The sequence below is a fragment of the Musca autumnalis genome, unplaced genomic scaffold, assembly GCF_047663935.1.
Source record: "Musca autumnalis isolate F117 unplaced genomic scaffold, ASM4766393v1 scaffold_4, whole genome shotgun sequence".
NCBI lineage: Eukaryota > Metazoa > Arthropoda > Insecta > Diptera > Muscidae > Musca > Musca autumnalis.
This window is the reverse complement of record NW_027411977.1, coordinates 111,285,632-111,303,300: the sequence shown is the minus strand read 5'-3', so window position 1 is coordinate 111,303,300 and position 17,669 is coordinate 111,285,632. Positions and strand designations below refer to the sequence as shown.

At 33.7% G+C, this 17,669-nt stretch overlaps 3 protein-coding genes and 1 long non-coding RNA gene across 5 annotated transcripts in view; 2 read left to right on the top strand and 2 right to left on the bottom strand.

Moving 5' to 3' along the window:
• Positions 1-2,429, top strand: part of Chd64 (transgelin calponin-3) — a 28,675-nt gene extending 26,246 nt beyond the window's left edge. Inside the window, exons 1-4 of one of the 2 annotated variants that reach the window (XM_073980453.1) lie at positions 820-947; positions 1,020-1,239; positions 1,309-1,430; positions 1,499-2,429. In XM_073980453.1, coding sequence (XP_073836554.1) covers positions 930-947; positions 1,020-1,239; positions 1,309-1,430; positions 1,499-1,669 — 531 coding nt within the window. In that variant the 5' untranslated portion in view covers positions 820-929 and the 3' untranslated portion in view covers positions 1,670-2,429. Of the gene's footprint in view, positions 1-819; positions 948-1,019; positions 1,240-1,308; positions 1,431-1,498 lie in introns of those variants that run through there. The other variant, XM_073980452.1, reaches the window with a different exon arrangement.
• On the bottom strand, positions 935-4,453 carry LOC141400854 (uncharacterized). Its single transcript, XR_012412210.1, has 2 exons — positions 4,310-4,453; positions 935-3,736 (listed from the first exon to the last, which is right to left on the bottom strand). It is a non-coding gene; the product is annotated as an uncharacterized lncRNA (long non-coding RNA).
• A 3,263-nt stretch (positions 4,454-7,716) lies between these two features.
• mRpS6 (mitochondrial ribosomal protein S6) lies at positions 7,717-8,354 on the top strand. Its single transcript, XM_073981691.1, has 2 exons — positions 7,717-7,874; positions 7,940-8,354. The coding sequence occupies exons 1-2, from the start codon at positions 7,830-7,832 to the stop codon at positions 8,336-8,338; spliced, it is 444 nt and encodes a 147-aa protein (XP_073837792.1). The 5' UTR covers positions 7,717-7,829; the 3' UTR covers positions 8,339-8,354.
• defl (Integrator complex subunit 7) lies at positions 8,348-12,150 on the bottom strand. Its single transcript, XM_073981689.1, has 2 exons — positions 10,588-12,150; positions 8,348-9,984 (listed from the first exon to the last, which is right to left on the bottom strand). The coding sequence occupies exons 1-2, from the start codon at positions 12,046-12,048 to the stop codon at positions 8,434-8,436; spliced, it is 3,012 nt and encodes a 1,003-aa protein (XP_073837790.1). The 5' UTR covers positions 12,049-12,150; the 3' UTR covers positions 8,348-8,433.
• Positions 12,151-17,669: the final 5,519 nt, after the last annotated feature.

Below are 17,669 nucleotides of genomic sequence, written 5' to 3'. Positions count from 1 at the left end.
ACGACTAGTTTCGGATTAGATACGGGTTCCAAACATTTTCATATCGTAAAATTTCTGCAAATCTTAGGCAAAATTCGAACACGCTGCTTATCAGTCGTCACTCCTTCCGGTACCTCCCCCGCTAAAGTTAAAAAATATTCGCACAAATCCTCCGCGCGATATCTCATAAACTGAATACATACATTTCTTGGAGAAAATAGTTTAAATTCGCACAGGCTTGGGGGTATTTCTCTGTCGGCAAAGCAGACAGTAAGTATTCTTTTGTTATAGTTTGGATTTACCGAACATTTTTATAGGGTTCCGGTTAACTTAAAGTTAAAAGTGATTATTGAATTTCAAGGAGGAGCTTCTTGGAATTAACTTTCAACGTACAATTTTTTTTGCGAACGTGTTATCTCTTACTTGAGATAAAAGAATGATCAAAATATATCCTTCATTTTGCCATGTTAAAGCCGACAAAGACATATCCTGGTCAACCAAAACAATGAACATTATTTCTTCGAATGTATTTACTGTCTGAGTTTAGCATACAAATCAATTGTTCAATTCACATTTGTATTTATCACAGACCAATCAACCTAAAAAATACAAATCTTTGCTAATCTTATGGAATATACATACCAATAAATTACTGCACTACATACAAACATACATTCAAGAATAACTAACTAGTTAAGACGAACGGGTAAACTAAATTCACTTTCCCATCTATAAATTAATACATCCATACGTATGTATAAAAGGTTACAATGTGAAATTGAAACAATAGAAAATAATCATTTGTCAAATTTAGAACTTCTTTATCTTATCTTAAAGGAGAACGAATGATTTTGATAAGAGGCATTTTTGCGAAAGAAAATATTGAACATTTTGATTTCTTCTCAGTTTGCATTTGCATTAGAACGGACCCAGTATTGCACTAAAACAAAATGTCTTACAAATCCAAAGTACTTTTATTTCTTTAATATTTCCAGTCATATTTGAATGAGTTAATTAATTTATTTTCTTTTTATTTACAGATTAACTCCAAATATAGCGAAGAATTGGCCCAAGAATGCCTGGAATGGATCAAAGTGATTACCAGTGAACCCATCAACACCTCCGGTGATATGGATAATTTCTTTGAAGTATTGAAAGATGGTGTTATCTTGTGTAAAGTAGCAAACTCTTTGCAACCTGGTTCCATTAAAAAGATCAACGAAAGTAAAATGGCCTTCAAGTGCATGGAAAATATCTCAGGTAGGTTATTTTTTTCACCATATTGCAATTTTCATAACTTAGCTAATTGAAATATTATTTGTTCTACAGCCTTCTTGGAATGTGCCAAAAACTGTGGTGTACCCACCCAAGAAACTTTCCAAAGTGTAGATCTCTGGGAAAGACAAAATCTTAACTCTGTGGTTATTTGCATTCAATCCTTGGGTCGCAAGGTGAGTAAAAACTCATTTTTCCACATATTATCGAGAATGCCTAACGTTTTTTCGTTAATTTTTTCTAGGCTCACAATTTTGGCAAACCCTCAATTGGCCCCAAAGAAGCTGATAAAAATGTTCGCAATTTCAGCGAAGAACAATTGCGTGCCGGTCAAAATGTCATTTCTCTGCAGTATGGTTCAAACAAAGGTGCCAATCAATCTGGCATTAACTTCGGCAACACCAGACACATGTAAACATCATCTTCTTCCATCACCTTTCGTTTGAATACCCAATAAATCCTCCAAACAACTAGGATCTGCTTTGTTATGTTACAACTAATTACATATTAGACATTCCAAATGATCTACATTCCTGTTTAATTAATTGTTTTATTACTTAATTAATAATTTTTCACATTCAACGACAACATTAAAAACAAAATATCTTCCCTTGTATTTTTGGTCATATACAAATATTCTTCTTTTGTATGTTAAGAGAGTATAATTAATAATAGAATACATACATATATATAAAGAAAATCTTGATTATATTTTTTATAATAATTTGTTTCTTTTTGGAGTTTTATTTATCACGTTGGAGTTAGTTAACTGGCATTATTGTATTATCCCTTAAACCATCTCCCAAAAGAAAATCCAAAAAACAATTACAAATGGATTACTACATTTTTTCTTTTCCAAAATAAGTACATTACCTCACATGACAGGCCTGAACATATGTATACTACACATGTCCCGATGATATAGTTAGTATATACATATAAGCGATTAGAGCTTAAATGTATATGTGCCATTAATTGATATGATATTTAATCTTTATTATATAACATTTAGATTTTTACGATAATAAATGAATTGCATTTGCCTTACCTAAACAAAGAAAAAACAATACAAATTCTACATAGAAACAACATTGAAATCTTGAAATGAAACCTTCCCTTTTGAATTAAATTTTTGTATTTGCGACAATAAATACATATTCATATTAACTGGAAAATATTATGTTATTGTTTATGATGGAAAACTTTAGGGAAATAAGTAAGTACAGAAAGTAAAATGACACAATTGTATTTTCGCACATATCCGCAATTACAATCGCCTCCTTGCTTCTATACTAACGGAGGATGTAAATGCTAAATATTCTGTTCATTCAAGGATGCGGTGATCTGGCATGAGATATTTTTAACACACTTAAAGCCACTGGTCGTTTAAACACCAGCAAAAAATGTGCACAAAAATTCGGGTAAAATCGTTATATACGTGTTTTATTGCATTTTATTTTGTCTGTCTTTTCCCGTTAATAAAGTGACATTTGACCTGTGTTGTTTAACGCGGTCTGGTCGCCAAAAGAACTCTATTCGTAAAGTGATTTTCTGATTTTCTTACAATGGTAAAAATCACTTAAGTAGATAAGTTACACTCATACAACGCAAAGATTAGTTAGAAAAGATGTGAAAGTATTATTCTAAAAACATAAATGGTGAATACAAAGCAAGAATTATTCTGTATTACACTGCAAATTTAATTTAGCGATCCGTTTAGGACAGTGTCAAAATCCACTACCGTAAATTTGTATGGGAAATTAATGTTTTTTTACAATTATGAATAAAGTGAGCTTTCAGTCTTTTAGCGCGTACCATGTAAAATATGTTATAAAATGAAGAAGATAGAGAATATAGGTATTTAAAAATATAAAACATTTGTGTTTGTGCGTACGACTAAGAAAGAACAGCCTTACCATGAACGCCAATTCCCCGTGAATTTTTTCCCTTTCCCCCTTCGGCTTATCATGGAGAAGGTCGGAAGGGAAAAAAAATCCGCCAAGTGTGAAAAATAGCTATCAAACCCAAAGGGAGAGCAGAGCGAAAAATGTTTGTGAAAAATTCGCAAATAAATTGATGGGGAATTGGGTAAAAATATTAATAAAAGCATATTTTGCAATATTTAAAACAAAAATGACTTTAAACGCTCTTCTTAAATACTACACTACTATTTTAATGCATTTAATTGGTCTGTTCCAGAATTTTTACTATTTTTGCCGATAACATAAAGGACAAATTGTTATCGTAGTAAAAATTTGTAGATTCTTGCAAGTTCTGGAACAGACCAATTATTGATAAAATAGGTATTTTTCTATGAAACTCAATTTTTTGGGCCGATTCCGTACAGCGAGGCGAGTCGTGTCGCGTTGCCAGTTGCAATTTTTCCATTACGTATGGCAAAAGTCGCACGACGACGTCAAATTTTGTCGCCGTAATGTTCATTTTCCGGCGACAACAAATTAGCTGTCGCCGTTCATTTTTACTAAAGGGGAGTACACACTATCATTCAAAACTGACAGTCAACGTACTTTAACCCTGCGTTTACAAATGACAGGACAGTTGACTTCATGTATTGATTGTCAAAATCCCTCAACTTGCCTGTGTGACGTAGGCGTCCAGACAACTGCGAAAACAGTTGTAAAATTATGAATGAAAATCACCGATTTCTTTTTGTTTTCCGTTCACATATTTTGCTTTGTACATATTCTTTTGTTTTCAGCACATTTGAATTATCATCTCACTTCTTTTTCACAAAAATTTCAAAAATTTGTCAACCCGGCTGTCTGTGAAAAACTGATGGACAGCTGAGAGACAAACGACAAATGTATGCATGTGTTAGTAAATCAGAGTTGTATTTGAAGACAAACTGTCTGGTGTAAACGCCTAGTTAGGACGATTTTCCGGCAAATAAAAACTTTTATTTAGCTAAAAACGTTTGAAATAGAATATATACGGTATTATTTAGAGATTACAAAAGACATTTTTCAGTTAGGCTTTGATATTCACGAAATGGACTTCGATGACTGTCAGTTTTGCTTGTCAATGTGTACTATACTTAACGAATAAAAATAAAATAAAAAAAATAAAAATAACTTGTTATCGACGATTATTTTCTATCGCTGTACGTAGTGCATTTTTTAAATTTTGTCACAGAGACGATAGACGACGCGACATGACTCGCCTCGCTGTACGGAATCGGCCCATTTATTTCCACTCGAATGCACAGTAAACAAAAAATGCGCACACACACTCTTTTATTACATGAAAGCACACAGATTTACTGTGTAGAGTTGCCGAATTTGTTGTTATCGCTTATTTTTTTATGGGAAAGCAAAAAATGTGCATGTCCCACGAACATCCCCAAACAGCCCACAGAAAACTACAGCATGGCAACATTAAAAGTTATCTAAGGTTTTATCTTTTTTGTTTATCTCTTTTTCGCCTTTTTTCCATCTCCCCCATGGACCGCGATAAGGCGAAAAAGTGAAAGGGAAAATTGTTTCACTTGCGAAATTTTTCACTACAGAAAACCCACTTGGACTGCACAATAATTGACATTTCTTAAGTACTGTTATGCCAACTGATATTTGTGAAGAAAAAAAGAAAAATACATAAACAATTAGAAATGACAGATTTATGGTAATTATTTAATATAATAAATTTATTTTCAAAAATATATAAATATATGTCCCAATTTACATTGGGCGAGTTTACTTGCGGCAATTGTCATTTTGTAGGAGAGAGAGGTGAGGCATATGGTAACCCTTTGCCTCTCAGCACCCTCTCTCACCTACAAACTGACAATTGCCGCAAGTAAACTCGCCTAATGTAAATTGGGACTATGTGATATAATTTAGTGATAAAAGATGGAGTCACGAAAGAAGAAAGAAAGTAATACACTTTGGGAACAGATAATGAGGGAAATTAATATGCTGTTTATATTAGAGCTTTTTGAAGGGTTAACCTTCTTTATAAAGCAAAGTACACACGGTCCATCAAAACTGACATTCAACGTACTTCTACGGCAATTTTCTGGCAAATAAAAACTTTTTGTTAGCTAAAAAGTATTGAAATACAACATTTAAGGTATAATTTAGTGATTAGGAAAGTAATTATTCAGCTAGACTTTGATATATACGAAATAGATCTCGATGACTGTCAGTTTTGTTGGACCGTGTGTACTAGCTTTAAGGATTTGTTTGAAATATAAGAAATATAAAATACGGCAACGCCTCTTTTTTTCATACAATTGTTTATAAATGTACGATTTAAATCAAGATTATTGGCGCTCAAATCGAAAGTGCTATTCAATAATAACCCAAATATTTCATTCATTGTTAAAACCGAATTTTAACAAAAAGTAAAGCAATGTGTGCGTTCATAAATGCAGCAAAATGACATGTTTCCTTTTTGACAACGTCAGTGTTGCCAATCATTTTTGATTAGTCTTTTTACGATTGTGTCAATATGTGCAATGTAAAGCCAAAACCTATAGCTCTGCGTGTTGCGTGTGCGTTCAAAAATACAAAAACAAAATACATGTATTTCAATTTGAATTACATGTATTTTGTTTTTGTATTTTTGGACGCACACGCAGAGTTATAGGTTTGGCCCTAAAAACTGCATTTAGTCCGTGTTTAGACACACAAATTTCTCGGGAAAGTAAATTCAGTTTTTAGGCAATAGGGGGTAAGAAAGAGTATAGAGGAGCTCTTTCCTCTCCGCTCTCTCCCAAAAGACTCAATTTACTTTCCCGAGAAACTTGTGTGTCTAAACCAGGGTCGCGCTGTCTTTGCAAGGAAGTATAGTGAGGGCACCCACTGAGTTGTTTTTGCATTTGCTTCTCTCTCACGTACAGTGTACGTGTAAATAAACAAACGATGAATATCATGTGGTTGTTGTTTTTTTCACCCATGCATACACATATGCTGTAGTATTGATGGAAATATTATGGGCGACGCTGGTCTAAACACAGACTTATGAAGTCAGCCGCAATTGATTTTCAACAGCATTGCCATATTGAAATTGCTAAATTCATTATAAATTCAATTTGGTTTTGTGCATTTAAAATGGGGATAATGTTCAAATTAATTTGAATTAAGGCTGTTAATCATGGTAGAACAAATATAAGGTAAAGTTAATACTACAACAAATACAACTCGAACAACAACCACAAAGGAATTTGTTTTTGTTTGTAACGTTACTGTCAGTTGTATTTGTAAACAAAACAAGGAAATGTCTATAAATTATTGGAATTTAAAAAACTAATAATTTTTCACATTTGGTTGAATATTTTGGAAAACATGAATGAAAATTCGTTACATTTTCAATTTTTATGTTTCCACATCATTCCACTAAATGCATAAATTCTCGCAGAAAGTAGAATTCTTGCAGAAAAGTTTGGGGTCGCTGGAAATTCATAGAATAAGAAGAAGCTGTTTCAATGTTTTGTTTTAGAAATCAAAGAAGCACATGTTTATTAAGGCCTGCGTACATAAGCTGCTCTGCCTGATTGACTTGCTTTCCTGCTTCATTTTTGACACAATAAAAATAAAAGAATAAAGAATGCCGAGGAAATTTCGAACTGGGTTGCCCTTTTCTTTTTTATTCTTTTATCAGAACTAAGCAAGGTAATCAGGCGAGGCAGCTTATGTACGCAGGCCTTTAGGGCTTTATTTTTTTAAATTTTAACAAAATACCTCACATATTAACAAACGTTGTATCGCCTCTACAAGCGGGGATTTACTGCGCGGCTTATCGTTCGAACTTGGAGGAGGTTACATATCATTAATATGAAGTAGTCTTTCTGGGAAATTGTTTTTTTCCGAATGATATATTTTTTTTCCAAAAAATATATGTCCTTAATGTACATCGAAATAGAAATAAATGTATAAAATGTCATATGAAATTTGACACTAACGTTACAACCCAATTCAGTCAGCTGTGTATTGCTGCTACCTTTTCTTATTCTACCATGGCTGTTAATGTAAATTAAGACTGCCGTCTGTCTAGTCGATTACAAGAAGTTACTGGACTTGTACAAATTTGCAATTTGCAAAAAAAAAAAACACAAAAATATGCGAAAGTACCCGAGTTTTACGTCAATTTTTGCAACAACTTGTTGTGGCGTTTAAACGACCAGTGGGTTAATAATGGCTGACTTCCGTATTGTCAGTTGCTTTGTATTCGTGCATGAAACTAGGGGTTCTTAAATCGAGTTCCATACTAGAGTAATTTTATGAAATGGCAGTAGTTTGGAAATCGATTTAAGTTTCATGCACGAATACAAAGCAACTGACAATGCGGAAGTCGGCCAATCTTATATTAATGAAAAAATAAAAAACACAAATATTGACAAGATGAGCAACGAAACGAGATAGACGAATAGAAGCAACGAGATAAATAAAAGGAGCGAGATTAACGGAAGGAACTAGATGAAGGGAACCGTTCTTTCGTGAGAATAGTTCATTTGAACTAGTTCGTTCCGAACTACACAACTCTGAAATTCATTCTCTACTTGCGCCCGTCTTCAATTTTTTACATAATTAAAATAAAACATCTAATTTTGTATTAAAATGCCATCGTATGAATTGTTTGTGGTTTTAAGACAGATGTCCCGAGTAAGAGAAACTTGTATATTTGGAATATTAAGGCCACAGCTAATGAAACATTTAAATATTTCTAGCCTGAATTAGTGTCGGCATTGAAAAGAACAGCAGAATCCATACTTGATAAAGGCGGCATAATAAGACGTCTACAAAACTTGGGATCCAGAGCTCTACCCTATAAGATAAGTGAACAAGGTCTTGTCCACCGAGAAGGTACTTATTTTGCAATAAACTTTGATGCTGCACCTGGAAAATTATCGGACTTAAAAGAAGAATTTGGTCGTGATGTTGATATAATACGGCGGAATATTTACAAAATGGAAGAACCGGAAAAGTATGAATGTACATTACACGAGGAGATGTTACCGCCAGCCTATCGTAAAGATGTCCAGGAAATGATTGAAATAGCAAAGAAGAAACAAAAACCAAAATACAATTACAATTCAGGATTGGATTACTATCCATTCCAAAAATAAAATTGTTGGTTTTGAATTAGTATTGTATTTATTATTTCATCTTAAGATCTAATTTTTTTAAATAATATGTTTATCAAATCATCATGGAGTTCTTTTTAGAAACGCCTTGTTTGTGCTGATGGAGCAGCTGTCTGCTGTTGTTTCGTTGGATCATCCAATACTCGAACTAACATTGTATTCTTGGGCCCAGTACACCAGGTAATACCATTTTCATCTATAACATAGGTTTCCAATGTAACCTGCCATTGTCCTCCAGTAGATATGGGTACTAAGAAATTTCCCGAAAGAAAATCACGTTGAGGTTTAACAACTTGTGTTAAGGTCACCGTATCATTTTGCACCTTCATCGTTTCTGCTCCTTGCCCTCCTGGTCTAGGTGTCTGTACTAATTTGGACATGAGACTCAATTGGACTGCATCCACACTTCTGAAGAGTGATGGTCGTTTGCCATAGTGTAGAATAACACCCTCAACTTTGATCACCAAATTACTACCGGCCTGTACGTTGACCGGTTTGCCATCACTTCTCGGTGGCGGTATGACAGATAGTTTAATTTGTGTCGATTGTAAAACTTGAAAGAAATAGCGAGGCAAACATAACGGTGTCTTGGTAATAATTTCGATTTCTGCCAAGATTATGTCAAGGTGAAAATTATTAATTGTTTTGTTATTCGTTGGTTCTTTTGGTATCGATCTGCTCAACTCTTCCATGCGGCGACAGCAATTCACCAAATACATAGTCTCGGGACATTTACCAATTGTCTGGAAATCTGGAGGCTCCGAGGGAGTTACAAAACATATAGTCTCGACTATATGGGCAAATTGAGTGCATTGATGCTGTATTATTTCCAAAAATTCCAGCGTTAAAGGATCAGCGTCGAATGTTGATTTGTAAAGTCGACCAAATGCCTCCTCGCAATTTTTAAGTTCTTTAACAAGTTTTCTCAACTGATTGGTTACATGACCGAACTTTTGCAAGTAATCCCTGGAATTTTGAGCCAAGCTGCAAGCTATGGCTGGTGGTGGTACTATGATCTGGGCATTTTTAATGGTTACTGCCGAATGAAGGGTTTGTAAAAACTGGGCTCTGAGCTTTAAGAACTCTAGTTGAAACGTGACAGCCGGGTGTGAGGGTGAAGAACTTGCTCTCAAACTTGCCAATGCTTGCCAATACAAATTGATTGACATTTCCAAACGTTGCATAAGTGGCATTGCTTGTTCCATTGGCATACTTCGGACAATATGATTTTCACATAATTCGTAGTTTTCGTGCATGAATTCGTAGGGGACGCAATAGTTGAGGATACACTCGGCTTGAGCTAGTTGGGCTAATCCAGTTAGAAAGAAGTGCATTTTATCCACAACTGTATTCCGTGATAATTTCGAATAAATATGTGCTGCAAGATAATGTTGGCCGTAACGACTTGCAGAACGCGCGATTCTATATTGAGTCCACTGGTTACTTTTATTAACGATAGCATCAAATGTGTTCATCACTTTTGTTGGTATAAAACAGCCCATCATGGCTTGAAGTGCCACTGCTGATAGAATTTCCACCGTGTGACAGGGTTCTTCATGCGAGACACGTTCAATTGTTGTGGTCAGTTTGCGCATTATCAGTAACAGGTTCTTCAGAACAGGATTGGTCTATAATAAAAATATTAAGAATTGACGCATGAATCCAAATCTGAGATTAAGCTGGTTCAGAACCCAAATAAAAAGTAAAAATAAACTCCTACCAAAAAATATAAAAGTGTCAAACTGAACCTATAAATACATGATATGGTCTGTTCCAGAACTGCAAGAATCTACTATTTTTTACTATTGTGTCCGATAATATAAAGGAAAAAATGTTATCGTAGTAAAAAATAGTAGCTTCTTGCAGGTTCTGGAACAGAGCAATTGATTTTGAGATTGGGCTGTTTCTAATGGTGAAAGTTGTAAAAGTATGGTCTGGTCCAGTACTTCAAGAATCTACTAATTTTTACTATTTTTTTCGATAACATAAGGGAAAAATGTTATCGCAGAAAAAATAGTATGCTCTGTTCCAGAACCTGCAAGAAGCTACTATTTTTTACTACGATAACAATTTTTCCTTTATGTTATCCATGGTGTAATTCGCCTTGATGTTATCGAAAAAATAGTAAAAATTAGTAGATTCTTGCAGTATTGTAACAGACCAGTAGTTTCTATAATAGTAGTTTCTTCATGCTTTCTATGAACATTTTTCAAAATTATTATCAAACTTACCCTTTGTTCTTTAGTTTGATCCGTTTCCATTTCCTCACCATCCGTCACTGGTGGGGGAGCAAATTTCCTTAATTGAAAGTAAGAGCACAAGGATCCCAGTGCCTCACACATTGCGTTTTCATTGGCCGATGGATACTCTACATTATCATTCAAAAGCTTAGCCAAAGTGGTAACTAATTCAATTCCAAATTCCACCTTTACCGATGAAACTTTTATGCCACAAGCCAAAATTTTCCTCAAATCATCAGAATGCTTAACATCCTTTATTGTACACCAGATGAGACTTTGTAAATGTAAATTGATCATTTCCATTATGGTGCTAATATGTTCTGTCTTATTGCTTATATTTGCATATGAGACCAGCGATGCTAGAACAGTGATAGCTTGACTAGCAGTTGTATAATCCTTTAGACATAAACAATTTTTGCACAAATCTAATACAGATGGTGGTTCTTCGTTTTGATCCAGAAGTATGTTGCACGTTAGTGGACAATCACTTAGCTTAAGAATAACTCCCAAAAATAGATATTGTTCAGCGGAATCAGTACAAGCATAGGCTTTACATATAAGATCGCGAATTGCTGACTTTGGCCACGCATGTACACATTGTTTTTCAGCTAATTTATTTAAAGATTTCAACGCCTGTGCTCGAACTGGCTTTCGCAAATCATTGCTAATAGCTTCCAACAGTAGACTTACTTGATCGGGAACCCCAGTTAAAGTTCTTGCCGACAGTTCAGTCAACGATGCAAAAATAGCCACAACAAAACTTTCTGCCGGATATTTGGGTAGCAAATTCAAGCATAACTTTTTCACCAATGCTGCTGTATTGGCATCATGATGCATATGCCTCAAGATTGGTATCAATTGCAACTTCATTGGCACGGGAATTTGTAACGACTCAATCATATCGGAAATTTTGGCACACATACTTATTGCAAAGGATCTAGACTGGGACGCAAATTGACTACTAGCGTATATGGCCGCCTCCACTTCAACGGTATCATGACTGTCCAATGCACGTCGTATGGCATGATGAACCTGTTGCTTTTCCGGAATTACACGCGACACAGCACCCAGTGTCCGCAAAGTCAATGCTCTTGCCACAGGATCATTCGAGTGTATAACCATGAAAATTCTCTTTACGAACGCATCTATACTTAAGATCTTATCCAAGTGATTTTCGCTTTGTTGACACACACGCAGAACCCAGAAACGCAGCAAATTGGAACCGTTTAGAAAGAACTCAGCCAGTTTCAAAAAAGATGAATTGATGAGTATTGGAAATGGATATTTTTCAAATAGCCGTGGAAATCGCACAATGGCCTCGCACTGCACACCGAGTTTCGAGCGTAAACCTTTGTCCAACTCAGTGAGCGCGGAGTTGGCATCCTGTTCAGATTCATTGAGGAAGTTTTCATTGAATAGAGTGATGTGTATCCCTCTCAAAGATGAAGACATAGTACTTTGTTTATTATTGTGCGACGAATTGTATCAAAACATGAAATTAGGGATAGGTAAGTCGACTTTCGATTAATCGACTTTTTGCTGTCAAAAGTCTAATAGCTCATTTAGACTAGCCATAAATCCTCGACTGGATTTAATAAATCCAGTACAAATCTCATTGCATTTAGATATACATTTTGGAGGATTTAAATGGCAGTCAGCTGATTTTTGTTCATAGCACAATTACCAAGGTAGATGCATCAGCCCATCTGATCGAATTTGAAACGTAAAAAAAAATTTTTTGTAAATTGAATTCGTCTCAAAAAACATACGTCAAATTAAAAATTTATTGTTTAATACTGAAAATGGTCACACATTATGCTACTAATGCTTAGTAAAGAGCAAATAAAGAATTATTTTATCACAGTTTGCCCATCTAAAATAAATAAACGAATTATTTTATCGTTTAGCCATCGTAAATATTAGTCTTGGTTGATTAAAATCAACTTTGTACATCAAAACAAATTTAAATTTTCCACCTTGTTTACAAATTTTTACATTTTAAATTATTTTTAGTGTAGCAATTCACCGATGCATCTACCTTGTTTCTTGTGTCAGCTTGCAACTTTTTGTATTTTCTTGCAACATGTTGCAAAAAACAGAGTTGTATACGAGGATTTATGCCAGATTTAAAACAAATCCACTCAATACGAGGATTTATTTTTGTATGGGAAATCTGGTAGATTTTTGCTGGATTTAGCAAATAAAACCTGATAATGTGCTAAATCCGGCTAATGATGTCATATCTAAATGGCATATAAAGCTGGGTACACATTAGTTGTGTCTTTTTACTTTTTCAGTAATAATTATTCAGTAACTTCTTTTCAGAGAGTAAAGGCCTGCGTACATAAGCTACCTTGCCTGCTTACCTTGCTTACTTCTGATAAAAGAATAAAAAAGAAAAGGGCAACCCAGTTCGAAATTTCCTCGGCCTTCTTTATTCTTTTATTTTTATTATGTCAAGAATGAAGCAGGTAAGCAAGGCAATCAGGCAGAGCAGCTTATGTACGCAGGCCTTAAGAGAGATTTTTGGTCTGTTCCAGAACTGCAAGAATCTACTAATTTTTACTATTTTTTCGATAACATAAAGGAAAAAATGCTATCGTAGTAAAAAATAGTAGCTTATTTTAGGTTCTGGAACAGAGCATTTACTTTGCTACGAAAATAGAGAAAAAAGTAAAAAGACAGCATTTAGTAAACTTTAGCAAGATAACAGTTGATAACCAAAACAAAACATTGACGCCAATGCATGGACGAAAAATAACTCCAAAGCAATGAAAAAGTTCTTCAATGTTAAGCAAAATAAATAAAAAATAATTAATATATTAATAAAATAATCAATAAATAAACCCGAGTCGTAATATTTATAGTATTTTTCCACAAAAATAAGATAAACATTGAGCATCTGTCCATTAGCAGATGATAAAAAACAGCTGATCGAACTTGCTAAATGTTGCTGGGAAAAATTCTTTCAGCAACTTTTAGCAATTTCTCAGCAAACAACTGTCAAAATTGTTCTCTCACTTCGCTCTCTTTTACTGAACTTTTGTGTAAAAAGACAGCATTTAGTAACATTTCGTAATAATTATTACAAATTATCACGTAAAAAGACACATCTATTGTCAGTTTTGAATGACAGCTTTGTTGTTGCTTGCTAGTGTGGCCGTTCTTTTTTGTCATTCATCATGCAACCACAAAATATTTTGTGGTTGCTGGACTAGAGCTGGCAAACCATCGATATTCCCAACATTAGATATTTTCGATATAATATTTTAAAATATCAATTGCTATCGATATTATCGTTAAATTGTCAACACCATTAATTTGGAGATGAAAATGGCGGAAATGTCAATGCTTTTCTTGACATTTTGCACAAGTAGTTCACAGAAATGTAAAAGAGAATAAACAAATGCTTTTATTTTATAAAAATATTAAAAAATGCATTTTACTTTTCCGAAAAATGTGTACGTGTAACTACGGACTTACTTTCTCACACACACAAAACCGAAAAGCAGCGAAATTTCTATTTATTTCAATGAATTTTAGGTTGCGAATTTTTGTTCCGATAATATCGATATGCAAAACTATCTATCGATATTTAATTTTTAAAAAATAATCGATTTTATCGATAGTGCTATCGATTTTTTGCCAGCTCTACAGCACACACTAAAACTGGCAAAAAAATCGATGGCACTATCGATAATATCGATTATTATTTAAAAATTCAATATCGATAGATAGTTTTGCCTATCGATGTTATCGGAATAAAAACCCCTAACCTGAAATCCGTTGAAATAAATAGAAATTTCGCTGCTTTTCCGTTATGTATGTGTAATGCCATGTTCATACCAGCATTTGAATAACGTCGTTCGTTCTCATAATAACGTACACAAATTAACCCGTACATACGACATTGTACACAATACATATCAACATGATTAATATTTTCATACTTTTTATTTACTGATTTTAAAGAAAGTTTCAGCCAAAAGACTAGTAAAATTAATTGATATGAACTGAAAAAATATTTGTCCTTCTTTCACATATATATTTAATATTAAATTATATAATTTACATTCGCGTTTTCTATTTTTTCTCACAACTTTGGTGTTTTCAGTATATTTTTTAATTTTTCTATTTTTAAAATAAACGAGAGAGAGACCTGCCAAAATAACTTTTTGATATACAAACTTTCTGGCAGGCATTTTGATTTTTGTTTCTAAATTTGTACCCGAATTTGAAACAATGGACAAGAAATGCAACTGCAATGAAAAAGAAGACAAAATTTGCTATGCTTTGAATGTATACTAGTCGCTAAACCTTTTACTTTTCATTCATGTTTTGCAGTTTTTCTAAAAAAGTTTGGGTTTTTAATAATTTTTTAAATTTAATTTATTTCGATAAATTCTCTCATTTGTTAAGGTAGATTTGGACGAATTTGCATCGTCACCATCGGTTATCGGGCAGAAACGCAAAAGGTCGACGAAAAAGAGTACAGGTAAAACTGTTTCTAGTCGTAAACCTAGTGTTTCTCGGGATACTGTAGTACAATCGGATCCAGTTAATATTTCTGATACAACTGAATCTGGTCGTGCTCAGTTATACGTCAATGTTGTGATGGATAAGCCTTTGGAAGTAAGCAAGCAGTTAAAGGAGGTTGTAGCATCTCCTGAGTTAATGAGTACTGGTGGTGCTAGTCTTGAAAAGACCTCACAATCTGCTCAAGGTATTCAGGAGTTGGCAACATCCTTGCCTGTTGTCTCTTCAAGGGGCTCATCTGCCAATGTAGGCCATACCCAACAACCTGTGCAAAGATCATTATCTATGCCTCCAGCTATGAAAATGGTATTTGCGTCAAGGTTCCCTCCCGAAACGACGGCTGACGAAATTTATGATTATATAAGATCAAGTATTCAAGGAGATTACTTTCTTAAATGTTACAAGCTTCGTTCAGCATTTTCGGAAAGTAGATCTTCTTTCAGGATTGTTACTAATCAGTCAATATTTAATCAAATTATATCGAGAGAATTTTGGCCTGTAAATGCTTTTATAAAAGAATTTGTGGAAAGAAACGACAAGTTAGCACATTTGCCTCCGCGAACAGCTGCAGTTTCAAAAAACTAAAAAATTCTATTTCTATATGCTATCAGAATGTAAGGGGTTTAAATACAAAATTAACTCGCTTATATACTGATAGCTTCGGTTTTAATTATGATGTAATTGTTTTATCTGAAACTTGGTTAAAAAAAGCTGTATTAAATAGTGAAATCCGAAATAGTAAATATCCGAAATATCAAATATTCAGAAATGATCGTGTTGCTAAAAAAGGTGGTGGAGTCCTTATTGCAGTTGACTCCTCTTATTCCACTAATTTAATTGAAATAAATAATATTCCTGATATTGAATTTTTAAGTATGTCCATTGAACTAGGCAATTTTAAATTATTTATAACTTGTTCCTATATTCCTCCTTCTTCTCAACTTGACATATATAAAAAACATATATCCGCAATCAGTTCAATCGTTGGAAATATGAATGAAACCGATCGAATTTTGGTTCTGGGCGATTTTAATATGCCCTCTGTTAAATGGCTCTTATTACCAGATTCTGAAGCTCTAACACCACTAACATCCCGGGCGAATGCTAATCAAGATACATTCGAAATTGTTAGTCGATTTTGTGACCTCAATCTTCATCAAATAAACGATATACTGAATAGTTACTATAGAATCCTTGATTTAGCTTTTGTAAATGTTACTCAATATTTTGAAATAATTAGAATTCCACCAATTTCTATTCCTGAAGATATTCATCATCCCTCATTATGTATAACCATGACCCATAATCATTCCTTTGGTGAAAATCAGTCCAAAGTGTTAAAAACTGTCCTTAATTATAAAAAAACAGATTTTCGGAAACTCAATTCTCTTATTTCTTCTGTTAACTGGACATCGGTATGTCTTTGCAGCAGTGATATTGATCTTGATATTAAAATTAACAAATTCTATGAGATCATAAATAAATTTATGCTTGAATGTATTCCAACTATTAAAGTCACAAATTCTTATAAATTTCCATGGATTACTCCTGAGTTATCAACTATAAAAAATTCCAAAAATAAACTTTTTCGTAAATATAAAAAGTCAGGTTCTTCAATTGACTACGCCAATTATTCTGTAGCTAGGTCTAAGTATACGCTAGAATCTCGTAGATCATATAATGAGTACCTTAACAATATTAAAGAAAATTTTAAGTCCAATCCTAAGTCCTTCTATGACTTTGTTAATTTAAAAAGAAAAACACCTTCTAAGCCCTCTTTATTGAAATTCAATAATCAAGAATTTACTAAAAACACAGATATTGCTGAATGTTTTGCAGAATTTTTTGCTACAACTTATTCAAGTGCATCTTGCCAAATTAGAGATACATATCCTTATAAATTATCTCAGATTGATGAAATTTACATGCCTTTCTTACAATACCAAGACGTTTCCAAAAGTCTGCGATGTTTAAAACCCATTAAAAGTCCAGGTCCCGATGGAATACCTAGTTTAATTCTGAAGCATTGTTCAGTTGCATTGTCAACCCCTTTAACTCTATTGTTTAACTATTCCCTTAAATTCGGTCATTTCCCCGCAATATGGAAAAAGTCTTATATTGTACCTTTACATAAGTCAGGCAGTCTGACTAATGTATCCAATTATAGAGGAATTGCAAAATTAAGTGCAATTCCTAAATTGTTCGAAAAATTAATTACTTCTGTAATTTCCCATAAAATTCAACCCATGCTAAGTCCATATCAGCATGGTTTTCGTAGTGGTCTTTCGACCATAACAAACCTTATAGAATTCACATCGAATGTAATAAAAGGATTTGTTCGGCATAATCAAACTGACACAATATATACAGATTTCAGCAAAGCATTTGATAGGGTTAACCATAGGCTTTTGTTGTATAAATTAGATTATATGGGCTTTAATACTAATTTAGTAAGATGGATATCTTCTTATTTACAAAATAGATCACAAACAGTTTTGTTTGATGGATGTGTCTCAAAATCGATTGACGTGCCATCG

Coding starts and splice junctions, on each gene's coding strand:
- defl (XM_073981689.1), bottom strand. CDS start 12,048: ATGTCTTCATCTTTGAGAGGGATACACATCACTCTATTCAATGAAAAC. Junction 9,985..10,587: donor ATCAAACTAAAGAACAAAGG/GTAAGTTTGATA, acceptor TTTTTATTATAG/ACCAATCCTGTTCTGAAGAA.
- mRpS6 (XM_073981691.1), top strand. CDS start 7,830: ATGCCATCGTATGAATTGTTTGTGGTTTTAAGACAGATGTCCCGA. Junction 7,875..7,939: donor TTTTAAGACAGATGTCCCGA/GTAAGAGAAACT, acceptor AAATATTTCTAG/CCTGAATTAGTGTCGGCATT.